The sequence below is a fragment of the Cryptotermes secundus genome, unplaced genomic scaffold (genome assembly GCF_002891405.2).
Source record: "Cryptotermes secundus unplaced genomic scaffold, Csec_1.0 scaffold743, whole genome shotgun sequence".
NCBI lineage: Eukaryota > Metazoa > Arthropoda > Insecta > Blattodea > Kalotermitidae > Cryptotermes > Cryptotermes secundus.
In genome coordinates this window covers 99,997-116,372 of record NW_019745093.1, presented here as the reverse complement: position 1 = coordinate 116,372, position 16,376 = coordinate 99,997, and the positions used below count along the sequence as shown (strand labels likewise).

Genomic DNA, 16,376 nt, shown 5'->3' with positions numbered 1-16,376 from the left:
TGTTCCTTCTTCGCTTACTCACTCTTCTTCCCTCCCTTATATTCCTTTCTCGTTTTTGTGCCCTTCTTCTACGTTACGTCACTTATACAACTCGTTTTTCTCACATTGCAGAGAACTGGCGAAGGAAAAAGGCTATCCTCTCTTCCGTGTTGACTGCACGAGCCACTTCTCAGCTCTAGCCGTTGCCAGGTTAGGGCTCGAATGCGTGTTCACGATGCGATATGAAGACTACTGCCAGAACGGGGAGCCCGTCTTCCGGCCCGAACCGCCCCACAACGAAGTTAAAACTTACGTACAGAGGCTGCGGTCCTGACCATCGCGGCGTGACATTCCTTGAACCTGCAGACGCCCTCAAGGTTCCTTCCGCCCCTGGAACTATATTTCACTGAAGGAGCCCGCCAAGGGGCAGATTTTTCTTTGTTCCAAATGCATTGTGCTCAGAGCACACAGCTAGAACATTTGTAACTGTTCGTTTGTTGCAATGTTGGGTTATAAACTGTATGAACAGCAGTTGAGACTTTCTCCTGGGACTTCCTCAATTTCAAGCGCATATAGACGTTACTGCACATGCGCCTTGAACCCCACACACACTCACATTAAAATAACGCCCGTTAAGAATACAACGGTAAGTTTCTTTATTTGCTATGTAAGATTTCGTTCTATTAATTACCCCTACCGTCTGCAGCATTCCTTTCTATTCCTACGCGTTATCGACTGAGACGTCGAAGCCGACGTTGAACGCCATCTCCCACGAATAACACATTCAATCAGTAAATAGTACACTGTCTCCTTTATAGTATTTTAAACTACATTTCTAATATCAACATCGAAATATTATCAACACACACAGAATAGACACGATACACAGAAAAGAAGACATCTTCATTTGTGACTTAATTTATAACCAAATACATGCAACGCATTACCTGTACCTCTTCCGAGAATTCGTTGCCATGGTAACATGAAACTGTGAAATTTCAAAGCTTTCTCTTGACGTTTCGTTACTTTTTATAGGCGGAGTGCCCCAGGAAGAAAGGTTTCGGGATGTTATAATATCGGTCATTCTAAACAAAAAAACATAAACGTACATGTATCCTGTTCCGAACGGTTTCCGAGATAGAGCTATTTCACTGTACACTGTACAGACGAGCAACACGCCGTGTCCTCACACGAGTTGCAAAGTGCATTGATGTTGACGGTGGAATTTTCGAAAATGTATTATATGTATTAGGTAAACGGTACCAACTTTGACACTTGAACAGTAAATACCGGTATTAGAAACAGTACGTAATATCTCTTTCTTATCAACAGTTTTGGAACTGTACAGTGAAATAGCTCTGTCTCGGAAACCGTTCGGAATAGGTCAAATGTACATATACACTTTTTGCTTAGAATGGCCGATACTATGACCTCCTAGAATATTGACCTTTCCTCCTGGGGCACTCTGTATATAGAAGGATATGGAGACTTGACTCGTGTATGTATTGGTACCGTAACTTCACTTCCGTTTACTTCTATTTGAGGGCTTACCGACACTGCCTAACTATTCAAATAAAGGTGTCGAGAGGGTCTCTCTGTAACACATTACATTAATTAATTTTATGCGAAAGAAGCAATGATACTGGACATGTCTGTCAAGAATTTCCCAACCTTCTGGCCTAACTAACTGCATGGAGCTCAGCCCTTCTTGAGAAGCCGCCTGTCGCTCAGCTACCGAAGAACTTCCCAACATTTTATGGAACTCGAAGGTTCATTAACTTGTCCATAAGAGCCCGCCACTGGCCCCTATCTTGAGCCAGATGAATCCAGCCCATCCTTCCACATTCTGTTTCTCTAAGACCAATTTTAATATTGTTCTTCAACCCACGTGTAGTTCCTCCTAGTTATCTTCTTCCTTATAGCTTTCCCACCATCCCTTTTCGGCCCCATGCGCGCTACATGTCATGCCCATCTCGTTCTTGTTCATTCTATAGCTGGTCGACGAAGCGATTAAAACTTTCCTCGGCATTTAAAAATTAAAAGCAAAAAAAAAAATATTTTAACTAATATATAATAGGCATATAGAATGGGTTATGTTGTTCCCAGGACGCTTCATATTACTAGGAGACATACACGGTAAGAGTGTAGCTGTGAAGTATGATCTTCACGAAGATCTGAATTCAAGCAGTCATGAATATTGCTGGTGTAAGAAGGTAAATTCGCCCCTGTGTTTAAGTAATTAAGCAATACGACACGAAAACATATGGGGGAGTGTATTGTATTGTATTGTATTGTATTGGAGAGGGTGGGTTTCCCCATGCACTTAGACCAACTGTTGGTCCATTGTGCGTCCCCTTATGATATTCTATCAGTCTCTATTCCCTACCGGTACTGGCGCGTGCCATCAGTCCCGACTCAGCCAGCGAGTTCGGCCTCTACTGGCTCAGCGGTATCTCGATGCTTCCCCCATCCACCAGAGGCGTTAGAGACTACTGGTGGGCGGGAATGTCCTGAATTTGGCTCAGTGGTCCCCTTGGGACATGAGGTTCTTTTACGTGCCGTAAAGCTACGACACGGGACCCACGGCTTAAAGTCCCTCCCGGAGGACTTGTTCCCTGAATTTTTCCGCCCTTAAAAATTCCACGAGGTGGGAACGTTACCCCTAGACTACGGAGGCCGCTATGGGGGAGTGTATGTATAGATCTAATTATTCTTGATCTCGGCATTAGTTGAAGGTGAGTATTAGTCGTAATATGTAGGCCTTATATATGCAATGGCCAACCGTACACAAAATCTACAGTTGCTTTAAGCCAACAGTCATTTCTGAGACACGTAATAAGTAACAATGCTTGAGCTTCCTATCAGAGCAATGGAAACTATTTTACTGAACTGAAGATATACACGTATATGGAGATCTAGCAGGTTTCTGTTTTAAATAAAATCTTACAAATATTCATAAACTAATTTACATTCTATCGTAAATACTAACTACACATCACGCGGTTAGTCGCTGGCTTCCCACCGCGGTGGCCCGGGTTCGATCCCCGGGTCTGGTCAAGTGGGATTTGTGGTGGACAAAGTGGCGCTGGGGCAGGTTTTCTCCGAGCACTTCGGTTTCCCCTGCCACTCTTCATTCCATCAATTGCTCCACCATCACCCTCACCTATCATCTGGGGCTGGTATAATAGGCCAGAAGTGGCCGCAGTACAAGGGACTTAGTCCCACCCCACTAGCATTAAAAGAAATCTACACGTCATATAACCATACTCTCCAAACATTATCTGCACTCACAGAACATACATAATAATGAAAACAAAAGACTCCTCGCTCATTAACTACTATATAGACATATATCTTGAACAGTGAACACAACTGTCATGAGTATTCAACTGCAGTCTATTTACATTCGTGAAGTTTCTGTATTTGCCCTGTCCTTTACCAACTGCCTCTCTTGCACACCAACTAAGCGGTGTTTACAGTTCGATGGGAAAACGTGGTGGGGCAGTACTGAATATTTACCGAACTTGGTAGCCTCCCGCACGTAAATCATATACTACTGCGTTTATCATGTTTCATAGCATAGAAATAGTTAAAAAAATCGCAGCCATTTGCTACTGTTTACCCAGAACCTTTACTACTCGTGAACAGAACTCTTGTCATGGCCATCATTGCTTAATCATTCATGGAGCTGAGCCCTTCTTGAGAAGCCGCCAATTGTGCAGGTACTCAAGAACTTCCCAGCATTTTATGGAACCCGAAGGTTCATTACCGTGTTCACAAGAGCCCTCCACTGGTCTCTAACCTGATCCAGATCAATACAGTCCATACCACCACCATCATATCTCTCTTAAGATCCATTTTAATATTGTCCACCCACCTACGCCTTGGTCTTCCCAGTGGTCTCTTTCCATTTGGCTTTCTCACCAATATCCTGTACGCATTCCTCGTCTCCCCTATTCGTGCTACATGCCCTGCCCATCTCATCCTCCTTGGCTTCATCATTCTAATTATAGTTGGGGAGAGTACAAGTTATGAAGCTCCTCATTACGCAGTTTTCTCCAACCTCCATCTCTTCAGCATTATGAAAATTCTCAAGAAGCGTCGGGGTTGTGGCTTAATTGCCATAATCTGGCATGCACCTGGAAGGACATAACAAACTATAACAAATCTTAGTGACGGTAGTCTGCGCCCTCATCAAGATTTAAACTAACCACCCCTCAATTATGAGTTAAGAGTTACTGTTATAGTATCCTACTTGTTTCTATGTCTTCATGAGTGGTACTCACACATAACTTTACTTTTCACCTATCACCAGACAAAACGTCTTCAATCTGTTTTTTTTCCGCATAATCTTTCCTTTCAAGTTTCCTGGCCCAACCATTTTGTTCCGGATTGTCCCACAGGTCTTTTCTTCCTTTAAATTTTAAATCCATTTTTGTCCTTCTCAGTATCTTTGTGCTCACTTCAAAGAGCAATACCTGCATCCATCCCATAGAAGAGGGTAACATAAAGCAAGTGCCCTGCCTTCTGGGGCCATGCAGCAGAAGCTGAGAAGGAACCCTGAAAGCAATGGCTAATGGGGCTCCAGTGAAGATGGGGCAGATTCAACAAGCTGACACTGGATATCAATAATGATTTCAAAATGATCATATGAAATATTCACCACGCTAAAATTGTTTCAAACAGCACATAAGCCTAGAGTTGAAATTTCTATATTTCAGCAGGTAGCTGAGTGTTAGCAATGTAAGTACTGGAAAAACACTGATAATTTCTATTGATCTTCAGATTATCAAGTGTTCATGTTATCAGCTACTGATAGATATACAAAACAGTGACAAGTAAGAATGTATGAATGATGGACATGATGATAAGATATATTGCTGAAAATATTAAATATGTGTTATGTAACTTTAAGAATACTGTCTTGAAAATGTAACACTAGTTTGATAGATAAAAAGGTAAAGTTATCCCTGTAACAAGCCCTGAAGGCTCATAGGGTTGTGAGAGGTTAAGGCTCCCACATTTTCTAGACAATCGGTTCACAGATTGCAGTAAGGTTGTCAGCCTTCTGCACCGGCTGCCTTTTACATCCCAGGATTCCTGGTACTCATTTCTGTTAGAGGCTGAGTTGACTCCAGGACCATAGTGCGGCTGGAAGGATTAGATAAATTGAAAAAATACATCTCATCAGGAGTTGAACCTGCGACCTTCCCGCTTGCAGCATAAGTGCCTCAACCAACTGAACTACTGCGTACCCTCAGTTTGGTAGATACATAATTATACAGAGGAACTTCCATGTTCTCTGAAATATCATATGAACTATCCTGGGTTTGAACATTGGTCTCCAGAGTGACAAGATGTTCATTAAATGCTTAAGTTATAAAACAGCTTTGCAATACTAGCCACCTCTGGTATTGGAGCAGAAATAGAGCTGAGAAAAAGTATATTGACCAAAGAACACAATTATACAAACCAGCATAATCAAGCCCATGTTACCAAAACCTATTTCACTAAGATAAAAATTAATATCATTCTCCCATTTTCACCTTCACTGTGGTCATTTCCTGAAAAACTTCACTAATAAATCTTGGAATGAGTTTCCTGCATTAGCCATTTCATCTATATGTCTACTCAATCATAATCTTTTACACTGAACTATTCTTGTCCTAATAGAACAAAATCATGAAGTTCTCCTACTTTGTTCTACTTCTATTTCTAAATGACCAAACTGACAAAATAAGACCTTTTTCATTATTTTATGATCTATCAATATCTAGAATTGGAAACGTCAACAGAACACAGCACAGTGGTTAATGTGTGTATCATATATTTCATAAGAAACTAAGCATTTCATTTGTAAAGTGTACGTCAGTATTTTGTACAACGCTCAACAGTTTCCCTTGCCAATCTTCATTCCACCAAATTTTCCATCATCATAATCATCCAGGGAAGGTACAATAGGCCAATCAGTGTCTGACGTGCTGAATGGACCCAGTTAGACTCCAGCCCCCACTATGTAAAAAAAAAAAAAAAAAACTCTAACTCTGCTTCAGGATTTACCTTTTTTTCTCATCTCTCCACTTGAAAATACCTTCACCGCAATGATGAGGGAATTGCTGGGGAACATTCACAACTGGAGATCTATTGATGTGCATACCAATATTCTAGCTGAGTAGCAACTGAAACACTCTTAACATCTCAAATTTGAGGTCCTCATAGCAGTGACTATGAAAAATACACTCTTCTGAGTAGCAATGCCCAGCTTGCCATTTGCTTCACCTGGTATCTTGTTTGGTTTATCCTTCAACCCTTAAGATATGTTCCTCCAAAGCATTGGGCTCTATCTGAACTATATACTCTTCAAGAAAAATTTGACCTCTTTCAAGGTCTATTGACACACACATCTTAGGAGGTTAAAAATTAAGAGAGTCCTTATTCAAAAGGGGAAAATGTGGAACGGAACATAAAGAGAATTAAAATGTGAAGGAAGTGACACTTTATCAACAAAATACAAAACCAGATGGAGTTCTGTGGCTCCTTTCTTACACATTTTAAATTATTTTAATAATTCATTACATATCACTCCAGTCATATTTATTTTATTTAAAAATAAATAAATAATAAATATACTATATTTTACAATACATCATCACATCTTTCCTGCTCCTTTTCTGCCTCCCCCTTCCTAGCTATGTTTCTGCTTTATCTGGGTTGATGGATGAAAAGTCTCTGAGCTCTTATTTTGTTCCACCGTCGTTACTTTTAGATTTCTCATCGGCTACTTTCTCTCTTTGTGACATGTTAAACTGCTGGGCTAAACTGTCTTGGTGTATCACATCTGCAGTTCTTAACGCAGTAACAATGAAGAGTACAATCTTCCAGGATGTGACGCCGTGTAGTCTGGCAGCAGTCCACTGATGCTTTGGCAGGTCATACTTCTCAGCATCCTCGTGCTATCCACCCTTTTTACATAGTCAAGACTATTGTAATTGTTTCTCTTCTTACTCTATTAACATACCCTGATTTCAAACAAATATATTTACAATATATACAAACTACAGTCATAATTTATTTATAAACTTTATACATAAGGATAAAAATCATATGTTAGTAATGATTTTGAAGTGAATCTGTTAGTCATAATACAATTTTATGATACAAAGTATATATTACATTCCTTTCACAGATTTTGAAAATCAAACCATATAAAGGACAACAGATTTATGGATCAAGATCTACAGCTTCTAGTTCTACATTTAGAGTATCAAGTTTCATTTCTTCGCCATTGAGCAAGCGATCAGGCACCGGATTATGCCTTTGAATATCACAGTAGACTACCCAAAGTTCTGTTACTACAATTACTTCTGTGTGTGGGATTTGCAATGAGATTTTTCTGTGACATTTCCAGATGAGACATAATTCTTTAAACTGTGGAGGGTGTCTTAACATGTAGTATGCATGAAGGTATCCCAAAATATTTTATGCTTGTTACTGATAATTTATGGGAAGTGCCGCAACACAAACACATTTTGAGGAAGACATATCTGTCTTTTCCCCTTCTACTGTGCTTGGCGATGTTAGCATATCAAGCTTCAATTCATCTATTGTATCTCTATTGTGCGTTTAAAAATTGTGGAGAGTTTCTCCTTGATATGTCAGGGTTGGTACAGAACAATTACTATTTTCCATCAATTCCTCAGTTTCTGCACCTGGAACTATGAAAACTGAAGGTTCTGAAGTACTGTACAGGTGTTCCATTTGTTTGGTGCCCCCACCGGATGTTTCCTGATGCTCTTGTATAACTTTCTGGTTTGAAGTTTCTGATACATTGAGACGATTCTTCATATGCTCAAGCTGTACCTTGTTGCCAAGCAATACTGCCTGCTTCTGAACTTGTAACAGCACCTTGTTCATCTGTTGACTTCGTTCATCCAGTTGTTCTCGATTAAATGTCACTGATTTACTGAAAAATAAAGTCACATCTTGGATTTAAGTTCTTACAGCATTGGCTGCCAAAAATTACTCTCCTGGGATGGGACATCATGTAGTATAGTACGAGTCACTGATCTTTCAGAAAAAGTCAGTGAACTTCTAAACAGATAACAAAGATTCACATCCTAATATAGGAATTGAAGGCAGGGAATTTTTGGGTACCTGTGACAGTAACTGTTCCAGGCTGAGCTACTGTTGGGTCCTCAACCTTCTGTCTTCTTGTCTGATGACTAGAAACGTAAAAATTAGAACATAAAGAACTATAATTTAGCCTGTGGTTCTGTAGGGGCACAAAAATTGGTTTCTGACATTAAGGGAGGCACACAGACTAAGTGTGTTTGAGAACAGGGTGTTGAGGAGAATATTTGGACCGAAGAGGGATAAAGTGACAGGAGGTTGGAGAAAACTGCATAATGAGGAGCTTCATAACTTGTACTCTTCTCCAAGTATAATTAGAATGATCAAGTCAAGGAGGATGAGGTGGGCAGGTCATGTAGCATGAATGGCAACGAGAATTGCAAATAGGATTTTGGTGAGAAAGCCAGAAGAAGATCAAGATGTAGGTGTGTGGCTAATATTGAAATGGATCCTAGAGAAAGAGGATGGGGTGGTATGGACCGGATTGAGCTTGCTCAGGATAGGGATCAGTGGAGGGCTCTTGTGAACACGGTGATGAACTTTCGGGTTCCATAAAATGCCAGGAAATTCTTGAGTAGCTGCACAACTGGCAGCTTCTCAAGAAGGGCTCATCTCCATAGAGTTTGTGTGTTTCAGGCTGCAGTCTTCTGCATTTTGACATCATGTAGTACTGCAGGTGGATAATATCGATGTTTCGAAGGAAGATTCTACTTTCATCTTCATGGTCAATACTGTCTGGTGGTGACAGAATATGAGACTGATTAAACCTTACTGTTTATTTCAGGGAAATCATAAAACACGGTGAAAGTTGTCCTTGTGCTAAACTAATTAAGCACCAAACCATGAAGAACAGGGAATACAACACACGCAGTCACAAGGGAAGGACACAACACAGAACACAATATACACAAGAATATAGGAAGAGTACTCCCATAGGAGAGGATTGACGTAACTCGCGAATTTGAAGTGCGACATATAGATGATAAATCTTGAAAAGTCTTAATATATAAACTTTATTATTATACATGATATATATACATTTTAACCATCTTATAAAGGAGACATGATGGCATACAGTGCAATGGTTTGACGTAAATAAAACCACACCTGATGATGGCACATTAGTGCTGGAACATAGTGAAGAGAAAAGTGAAAGTAAGATGGTTGGTACAAATACACATCATGAACGTGAATCGGTGCAACAGGATGCTAAAATATAACATTAAGAACAGGGAATTTAAAAACACCCAACTTACCGAATCAAGATAACCTGTAGACAGACGCCTATGGCTGAGAAAACAACACAAAGAACAGCAATCCAACCATTATGAACTCTCTTCAAACCTTTGATGCCATAGTAGTCTCTGTCTTTACCACTGTCATGCCGACTCTCTTCTCGATATTCCCAGAATGACGGATCTTTCCAAACTCTGAAACTTATTATAAAATTTAGTGTGGTGAAATTAACCTTTACCAGGCAGGTCTGGCTTTATTATTACAGTGGTGCATGCATGTGGTCCGGCCAGCCATGCATTGCATTTTTCAAGAAAAATGCTAGCCCCCAGGTACAGAGCACCAGGAGATTTGAAATTACCTGCTTCCAGGCAATACAAATAAATGTTACCCTTAGTACAAATATTAGGTTTTTGGACATTATCCATCATCCTGTATTTATCTAAAAACACTGTCTTGTTTTTTTTTCAAAACACGACATTTTGGAGACTTTCCAGAGATGGGGACTAGCTCTAGTGATTGGGCACAACTGAACAGGTTTTACCTGAAGATGGATACAGAATCAAGTCTCCAAAACGTTGTTTTGAAAAATAAATGGACAGTGTTTTTAGATAAAGACAGGCTGATGGATAATGTCCAGAAACATAATATTTGTATTAATGTAACATCGTCACAATAAGATCTTAGTTACCCTTCAGTTAAATATGCCATGAAAACATATGAAGAAGTATATGTATAGATCCATGTATTCTTGACCTCAGCACTAGTCGGAGGAGAGTGGTCAGCTTCATGCTATGGCTACTTTACCCCTGAAGGAGAGCCCGCAGTACCCATTGGAGAGGAGGCTACGTAGGACCTAGAACCAGTCTAGACAATGTGGAAAGGAGAAAAATCTTGCCCCTACTGGACTTGAACGTCAATCCCTCGGCCATCCAGCCCGTAGCCGGTCGCTATATCAACTGCACTATCCTGGCTCCCTTTCGTCCATAGTATTGGAGATAAATACTCTCTCCGCAGACAGTAAATTGACAGTTGGTACCCCTGTATTGCATCACTCATATCCTACAATTTTAACTCCCTCAGATTTTCTTAACAGAATATTATTAAGCAAAGTTAAAGCAGTGAAGATGAAGCATCACCATGTTTTGTTTCAAATATTAATATATTCATTAATAATCACCAACTTTGGTTGATAAGAACAACAACAATCTTCCTATTCAAATCTCGTCTCATTTAATAAAAATTAAGATCCAAAAAGAAGAAAAAGCATATAACTTACCCTCCTTTTTGAGATGTGGTTGTGTACATATCAAAGTGAGTATTTTCATGCCTTTGGCTATATCCACCCTCTGGAGTGAGAGTTAGGTCATATGTACGTCTCCTATCTGGGTGGCTTAGAACACTATAAGCTTCATTTATTTTCACAAACTGTGTATGCGTGGTAGTTGGATCACTTTGATTTTTGTCTGGATGACACTGGAAGGAATTGAAGCCACAGATACACAACATACCACAAATTCATTACTCAGAAAATTACTCCCATTATGCTGTCAACATAGAATTCGTCTCACTTGTTTTGATAATCTGATGAAAGAATCCCGCACATCTTTAGTTGTACAATTTCTGGGTAATTTCAAAGTTTCATAATGAGTTTCATATAAAATTCTGTAAAAATGCACAAAAATAATTATTTAAGTAAACATTCATATACTTGATTTGAAAAAAAAACAAAATCTTTCCTTTAAGGATGCATCTTTATTTTTGTATAGTGGCATTCACACAACTCGATTAACTCTTCGAAATGTCAATATATTCCGATTCAGCCTTTTTATATATCACTTTTCGCTAATCCTGTGCACGCGCATTTATACAACAAAGGAAACATTACTTGAAAATAAGTAACATACAGGTGAGTTTTACGGAAATATCTGATACAAAGATGTATTAAATAAACGTTGCATTAATGCACTGCTTATCTTCTGAAATGGCCAATGCAAGAAATTACATTTTAAGAGTGCTCTCTCTTACCTACTTGTATAAACATTCCGACTGATCTTTCCAAACGAACGACTTGGTGTCAAGAAGCTATAAATTTTAATCCACATAATTTTCTCTTAACAAAATCCAAACAAGCTGAAACCTGATACGTTAAAAAAATCAATATTTTGAGTCTATATTATACATTACATCATTTAGTTAACAATATGAGCTTTACGTTTTGCAAGTACTTGATAACTGTGTTAAGAATTACATATAAGGCAACACAAAACTACAATCCCACCATTTCTTTTCACTACATCAGACACATCATGGAACAGCTGTGCATACGCAAACCATTGCTGCCAACCTGACAACCAGTTTTCATATTTGTAATATAATTTAAGACATTGCACACTATATATATTCCTTAAACTCCAAGAATGCCAAGCATAAATGAGATTTGTTAGTTCTAGGATTTTATAATATAGCAACTAGGACACGATGTTTAAAAATATCACGGGGCTTGGCGCCAAGACAAACCGATTGGCGGTAAACCGCCAGTCGTAAAGTAAGTGAGTTTCTTAATCTTCTTGATGGCGCACTGAATGCTCAACAAACGTTGCGACATCCACGTATTTATTTTCGAGGCGTATGTCAATTAGGGTGTTATATGTTCTGTAATAGTAAACATACTTTCGTTGGTTATTAAAGTTGTAAGTTATCTTGACTGATGAGTCGCGGTACGCAATGTTTCAGTGTTTACAGCATAGATCACTGGGGATGGGTGGACGAAAGTGCATGACTTATTTTACATTTTGCGGTAGAATTTAATCCCGCAGCTTAGGTTTGATTTCGTATAATATTGTGCTTATTTTTTTTGCACTTTGTTTGTTAACTGGTTTGTAATGTAACACATAGTGGACCGATTCTGAAAGACTAGCCAGGTTACTTGCTCTTTAATGTGTTAATACATTTTGAAAACGAAATTTTTCCTGAACAGAGGATTGTCTTGTTAGCTGACGTGAGTCTTGTGACTGCACATAAGCTTCTGATGTTATTTCACAGTAATGTGATAACGATAATTATGAATGGTGGATTAAGGATTTGCGAAGGAATCAACCCGATTTTTTAAATTGTAGTAACTTAACTTCCTTGAAAGACTGAAAGAGATAATATTTTTGCAACGCTTTCTGGTTGCCCAACAGAAGTTCAAACCATTGACCTTTTGAATACATAATATATGCTGCTACCGAACTGATCAGCCTATATTGGGTTTACCCATAGTTAAAGAAAACACTCTTTAATTTCATGTTTATTAGATTATGTTAATTAATATGGTGTCTTATCCTGTGTTTTTATTTCAGGTTCTATGTTTAATTTCATGTTTATCAGATTATGCTAATTAATATGGTTTCTATCCTGTGTTTTTATTTCAGGTTATATGTTGACCCAATTTGAAACATTGCATTTGTAGATTAATTAATTAATAACTTTCAATATCTGTTCTTCAAAACATCAAGTGGTATGATGACTGATGAATTGGAGAGGCTTTTGAAGGAAGCTGTCATGGCCTAATTTAAGTACTATCCTGGAATTTGCAAGGAAGGACTGAAGAGAAACATGAAAATCCCTAGTCAGGATAACCAGTGTCACAAATCAGATTCACACTGAGCGCCAACTCACTGGCTGGTAAAGTGTTTGTATTGAAAAGCCATAACATTCACCACCGTCAGAAACTCAGATGTCACATATTTACTGACCTACTGTCACTTCTCATATTAATTCAGCACTTTGATCCTAACACCATGTGGATGTGGCCAGTGTTGCTGATATTTTGTAAATGTGTGCTACTTCCATCTTCAGGGTCCGAGTGGCCTAGGGTACATAAGTCTATGAAACAGAACTTTCCCTCATCACTGTTCCTATTGACATGTATGGGACACCAACCCCCACTTTTCCTACTGTGGTTCTTTTGCATCAACATATGCACAGAAACTCATACACTTTATGCAACTAGACCATGAAGATGGATGCAGCATGCACCTCTGAAATGTTTGTGACACTGCTCACATATTTATCTAACTATGTTTGATTCTGTTACTTTCAGATATTACCAGTTTACCATAATAATTCTGTGATTCGTGAATAAACATGCACAGTCGTCTACTCTGTGAGGTAGAAGATTGGAAGAAACCGGCGCTGATAGTTTTGGATTTAGATTTTACATTATGGCCCTTCAGGGTTGATAAAAATGCTAAAAGTCCATTCAGCATAAGCAGACAAAGAAATATAACCGATACGAGAGGCAGAGTGTTTAAGACTTTTCCTGAGGTGCCACAACTTCTGAGGGCATTAACAAACAGTGGCTACAATTTGGCTGCTGCATCAAGAATAGAAGATATACCAGGGGCATATCAATTGTTACACCTGTTTGACATAACACAGTATTTTCGGTATAAAGAAATATATCCCGGTACAAAGACAGTACATTTTAATAACTTACGTGCTAAGACAGGAATCAGATTTGAACATATGATTTTCTTTGACGATGATAAACGTAATGTTCGTGATGTGTCACGGCTTGGAGTTACCGTGTTTCAGGTTCCACAGGATGGTTTGACTTTCAGTGTCTTAAATAAAGGTCTGTTAAATTTTGCTTCCACATATACATAACCTCAATAAAGTTATTTCACATAATTGCTGCAAAATATTTATTCGTTCTGTTTTGTTCATCCTGGAAATCAAAATACGTTGATATAGGATATGTCCATCCAAGTTATACATTATACGAGTAGAAATTACAATAATGATAAGATTAACTTATAACAGGAAATGTATGAAAAATAATAATATTAAGTTATTAAAAATAACTTTATACTATTATATATGTTAATCTATTAATGTAAGTGATTTTGATTGTATGACTTTTGTACTTTTATATATGTATCTTGATATATCTATTTTCAAAAGGACCATTTCCACATCCTAGGTTTGTTACCTATATAGATATTTGGAAAATAAAGGAAATGAATGAATTAATGAGAAAGTTCTTCAGTTCCTTTCTAAACTGGTTGTTATTATCTTTTTATGTTGTTGGTCAGTTTGTTGTAGAAAATGCAACCTGCTACTGATGGTTCACGCTTTATAAAGTACAAAATTATGTATATATTTAATATATTTATTGGATCATATTCTGGCAATTTTTATGTGTACACATTTAAAGATATGTTTATATCCAATAATGTGTTTCATTGTGTGGTGTAATAAACGTTTGGACCCCATGAAAAGCAAGGATTTCCTTCGCCTGTTGAATGGCTGTTAGCTTCTCAGCAACTCTGATCTACTATGTATGTAAGTTAGTGATCTATTCAGTACATAATATTCATGAGTTTACGTAGAAGGTTATGTTGTATGTGTCAGCCATAACCTCAGGTTTATCCACAACGCAAACCAAAATCAGGATCAACCTCATAATCCAACTGTACATAAAAAATCATTTCAGAGTGCTGCAGAATTCAAATGTGGTATCAACAGTAAGTAAATAATTAAATTCATAGAAGAGAGTCTTTCTTGAATAGTTCATCAGCTAGTCAAGAACTTTTCTACCTTTTATGGAATCTGGAGGACTGACTCTGTGGTCAAGAGTGCCTGGCTACAGATCCAGAGGTCCCGGGTTGGATTCCTGGCGCTATCAGATTTTCTGAGATGTATTGGGTCTGGAATGGGGTCCACTCAAGCCTTGTGACGATAATTGAGGAGCTACTTGAATGGAAAAGTAGCAGGTCTGGTCTAGAAATCCAAAATTAATGCCCATGGGCATTTGTTTTGCTTACCATGTGACATCCTCTATCTGCAAAAGTTGACACCAATTTGGCTGACATGTGGCAGTCGCTCAGTCGGTATATTTCACTTGGAGACTAAAGCCACGGAGTGAGCGAGAGGTTCATTACCATCATAATAGATCACATTAGGAAAAAAAAAAAAAGATGCCAGGTCTGTAGGAAATGTGGGTCCAGTTTGAGGGAAGGGATATATTACAAATTGATCATGAAAACATTTGGGACCTAAGAGGGATGAATAACAAGTCAGGAAGTTAACACTGCTACATAAAGAAACTAACTTTATGGCACTTTCCTTTTTGAGAAGCTGCCAGTTGCACAGCTACTCAAGAATTTTCCAACATTTTATGGAACCTAAAGGTTCTTTACTGTGTTCACATGAGCCCTCCACTGGTCACAATCCTGAGCCAGATCAATCCAGTCCATACCACCCCATCCTGTCTCTAAGATCCATATTAATATTATCCTCCCACCTATATCTAGGTCTCCCTAGTGGTCTCTTTTCTCTGGCCTTCCCACCAAAATCCTATATTTATTACCCTTCAACCTAATGCATGCTATATGCCCTGTCCATCTCATCCTCCTTGATTTGATCATTCTAACTGTACTTGGCAAAGAGTACAAGTTATGAAGCTCCTAATTATGCAGTTTTTGTTAATACATAATGAAGAACTTTTCTATCCTAATGACTGAAAGCAGCAGGTGTCTTTCAGCTGCTGGTGCTTACAGAGTTCTGAAGGCTGATGTTTGGGAAGAGCAGGGGAGCTGTGGTAGGGTTAGGTCACACTGCTGTTAGTTGAAATGGGGAAAGCTATCATCTACCTGCAGAAATACATATATTAAGACATGTTGAGAATTAGTTGAGATGTATTATGTTTGATGGAATATAAGGTTTAATTATATAATAAATTAAATATGATCGTTTTTTGTTGAAACATACATATGACATGTAAACATGAGAGAGAAATGTGCTTGCAAATATCAGGTGTTTGTGATCTTGAAGGATTTTACATCACAGAGACGTTGCATCTAGTTACTTGTAAATCAAAACAAATATTGCTGTCTATGCTCACCGTAAACTAGATTCATCTCAACTTGGTGACAGAATTTAGCTGGTACTTGCATTGAAATAAATGCATGTCCACCACTTCAACATAAGTTTTGTACAAGAAACATTTCTGTGTTCCACATTTTCCAGTATTCTCTGTGCAGGAA

General features: G+C 38.4%; 2 protein-coding genes and 1 long non-coding RNA gene across 8 annotated transcripts in view; 2 read left to right on the top strand and 1 right to left on the bottom strand.

Annotated features, from left to right (window-relative positions):
- The window catches only part of LOC111874952 (dopamine N-acetyltransferase), a 42,315-nt gene extending 41,677 nt beyond the window's left edge, over positions 1-638 (top strand). For all 3 annotated transcript variants that reach the window (XM_023870844.2, XM_023870845.2, XM_023870843.2), the window contains exon 4: positions 112-638. In XM_023870844.2, the coding sequence (XP_023726612.1) occupies positions 112-313 (202 nt within the window). In that variant the 3' untranslated portion in view covers positions 314-638. The remainder of the gene's footprint in view (positions 1-111) is intronic.
- A 5,924-nt stretch (positions 639-6,562) lies between these two features.
- On the bottom strand, positions 6,563-11,681 carry LOC111874956 (dnaJ-like protein 60). Of its 3 annotated transcripts, none has more exons than XM_023870850.2 (5): positions 11,371-11,681; positions 10,914-11,007; positions 10,622-10,818; positions 9,366-9,539; positions 6,563-7,942 (listed from the first exon to the last, which is right to left on the bottom strand). In XM_023870850.2, the coding sequence occupies exons 1-5, from the start codon at positions 11,445-11,447 to the stop codon at positions 7,603-7,605; spliced, it is 882 nt and encodes a 293-aa protein (XP_023726618.1). In that variant the 5' UTR covers positions 11,448-11,681; the 3' UTR covers positions 6,563-7,602. The 3 variants fall into 3 exon arrangements, with proteins under 3 accessions (XP_023726618.1, XP_023726617.1, XP_023726619.1); XM_023870849.2 differs by having other exon boundaries at positions 9,366-9,545; positions 11,371-11,677; XM_023870851.1 differs by lacking the exon at positions 10,914-11,007 and having other exon boundaries at positions 9,366-9,545; positions 11,375-11,463.
- Positions 11,682-11,902: 221 nt separating this feature from the next.
- Positions 11,903-14,889, top strand: LOC111874957. Of its 2 annotated transcripts, none has more exons than XR_002844636.2 (3): positions 11,903-12,062; positions 12,759-13,011; positions 13,430-14,889. It is a non-coding gene; the product is annotated as an uncharacterized LOC111874957 (long non-coding RNA). The 2 variants fall into 2 exon arrangements; XR_004514150.1 differs by lacking the exon at positions 11,903-12,062 and adding an exon at positions 12,072-12,343.
- The last annotated feature ends 1,487 nt before the right edge of the window (positions 14,890-16,376 follow it).

Bases quoted from the DNA above. Each gene is read 5' to 3' on its own strand.
- LOC111874956 (XM_023870849.2), bottom strand. From the start codon at position 11,447: ATGTGGATTAAAATTTATAGCTTCTTGACACCAAGTCGTTCGTTTGGA. The intron at 11,008-11,370 runs GTAAGAGAGAGC...GCATTTTTACAG, and splicing joins CGGAATGTTTATACAAGTAG to AATTTTATATGAAACTCATT. The intron at 10,819-10,913 runs GTGAGACGAATT...AATTCCTTCCAG, and splicing joins TCATCAGATTATCAAAACAA to TGTCATCCAGACAAAAATCA.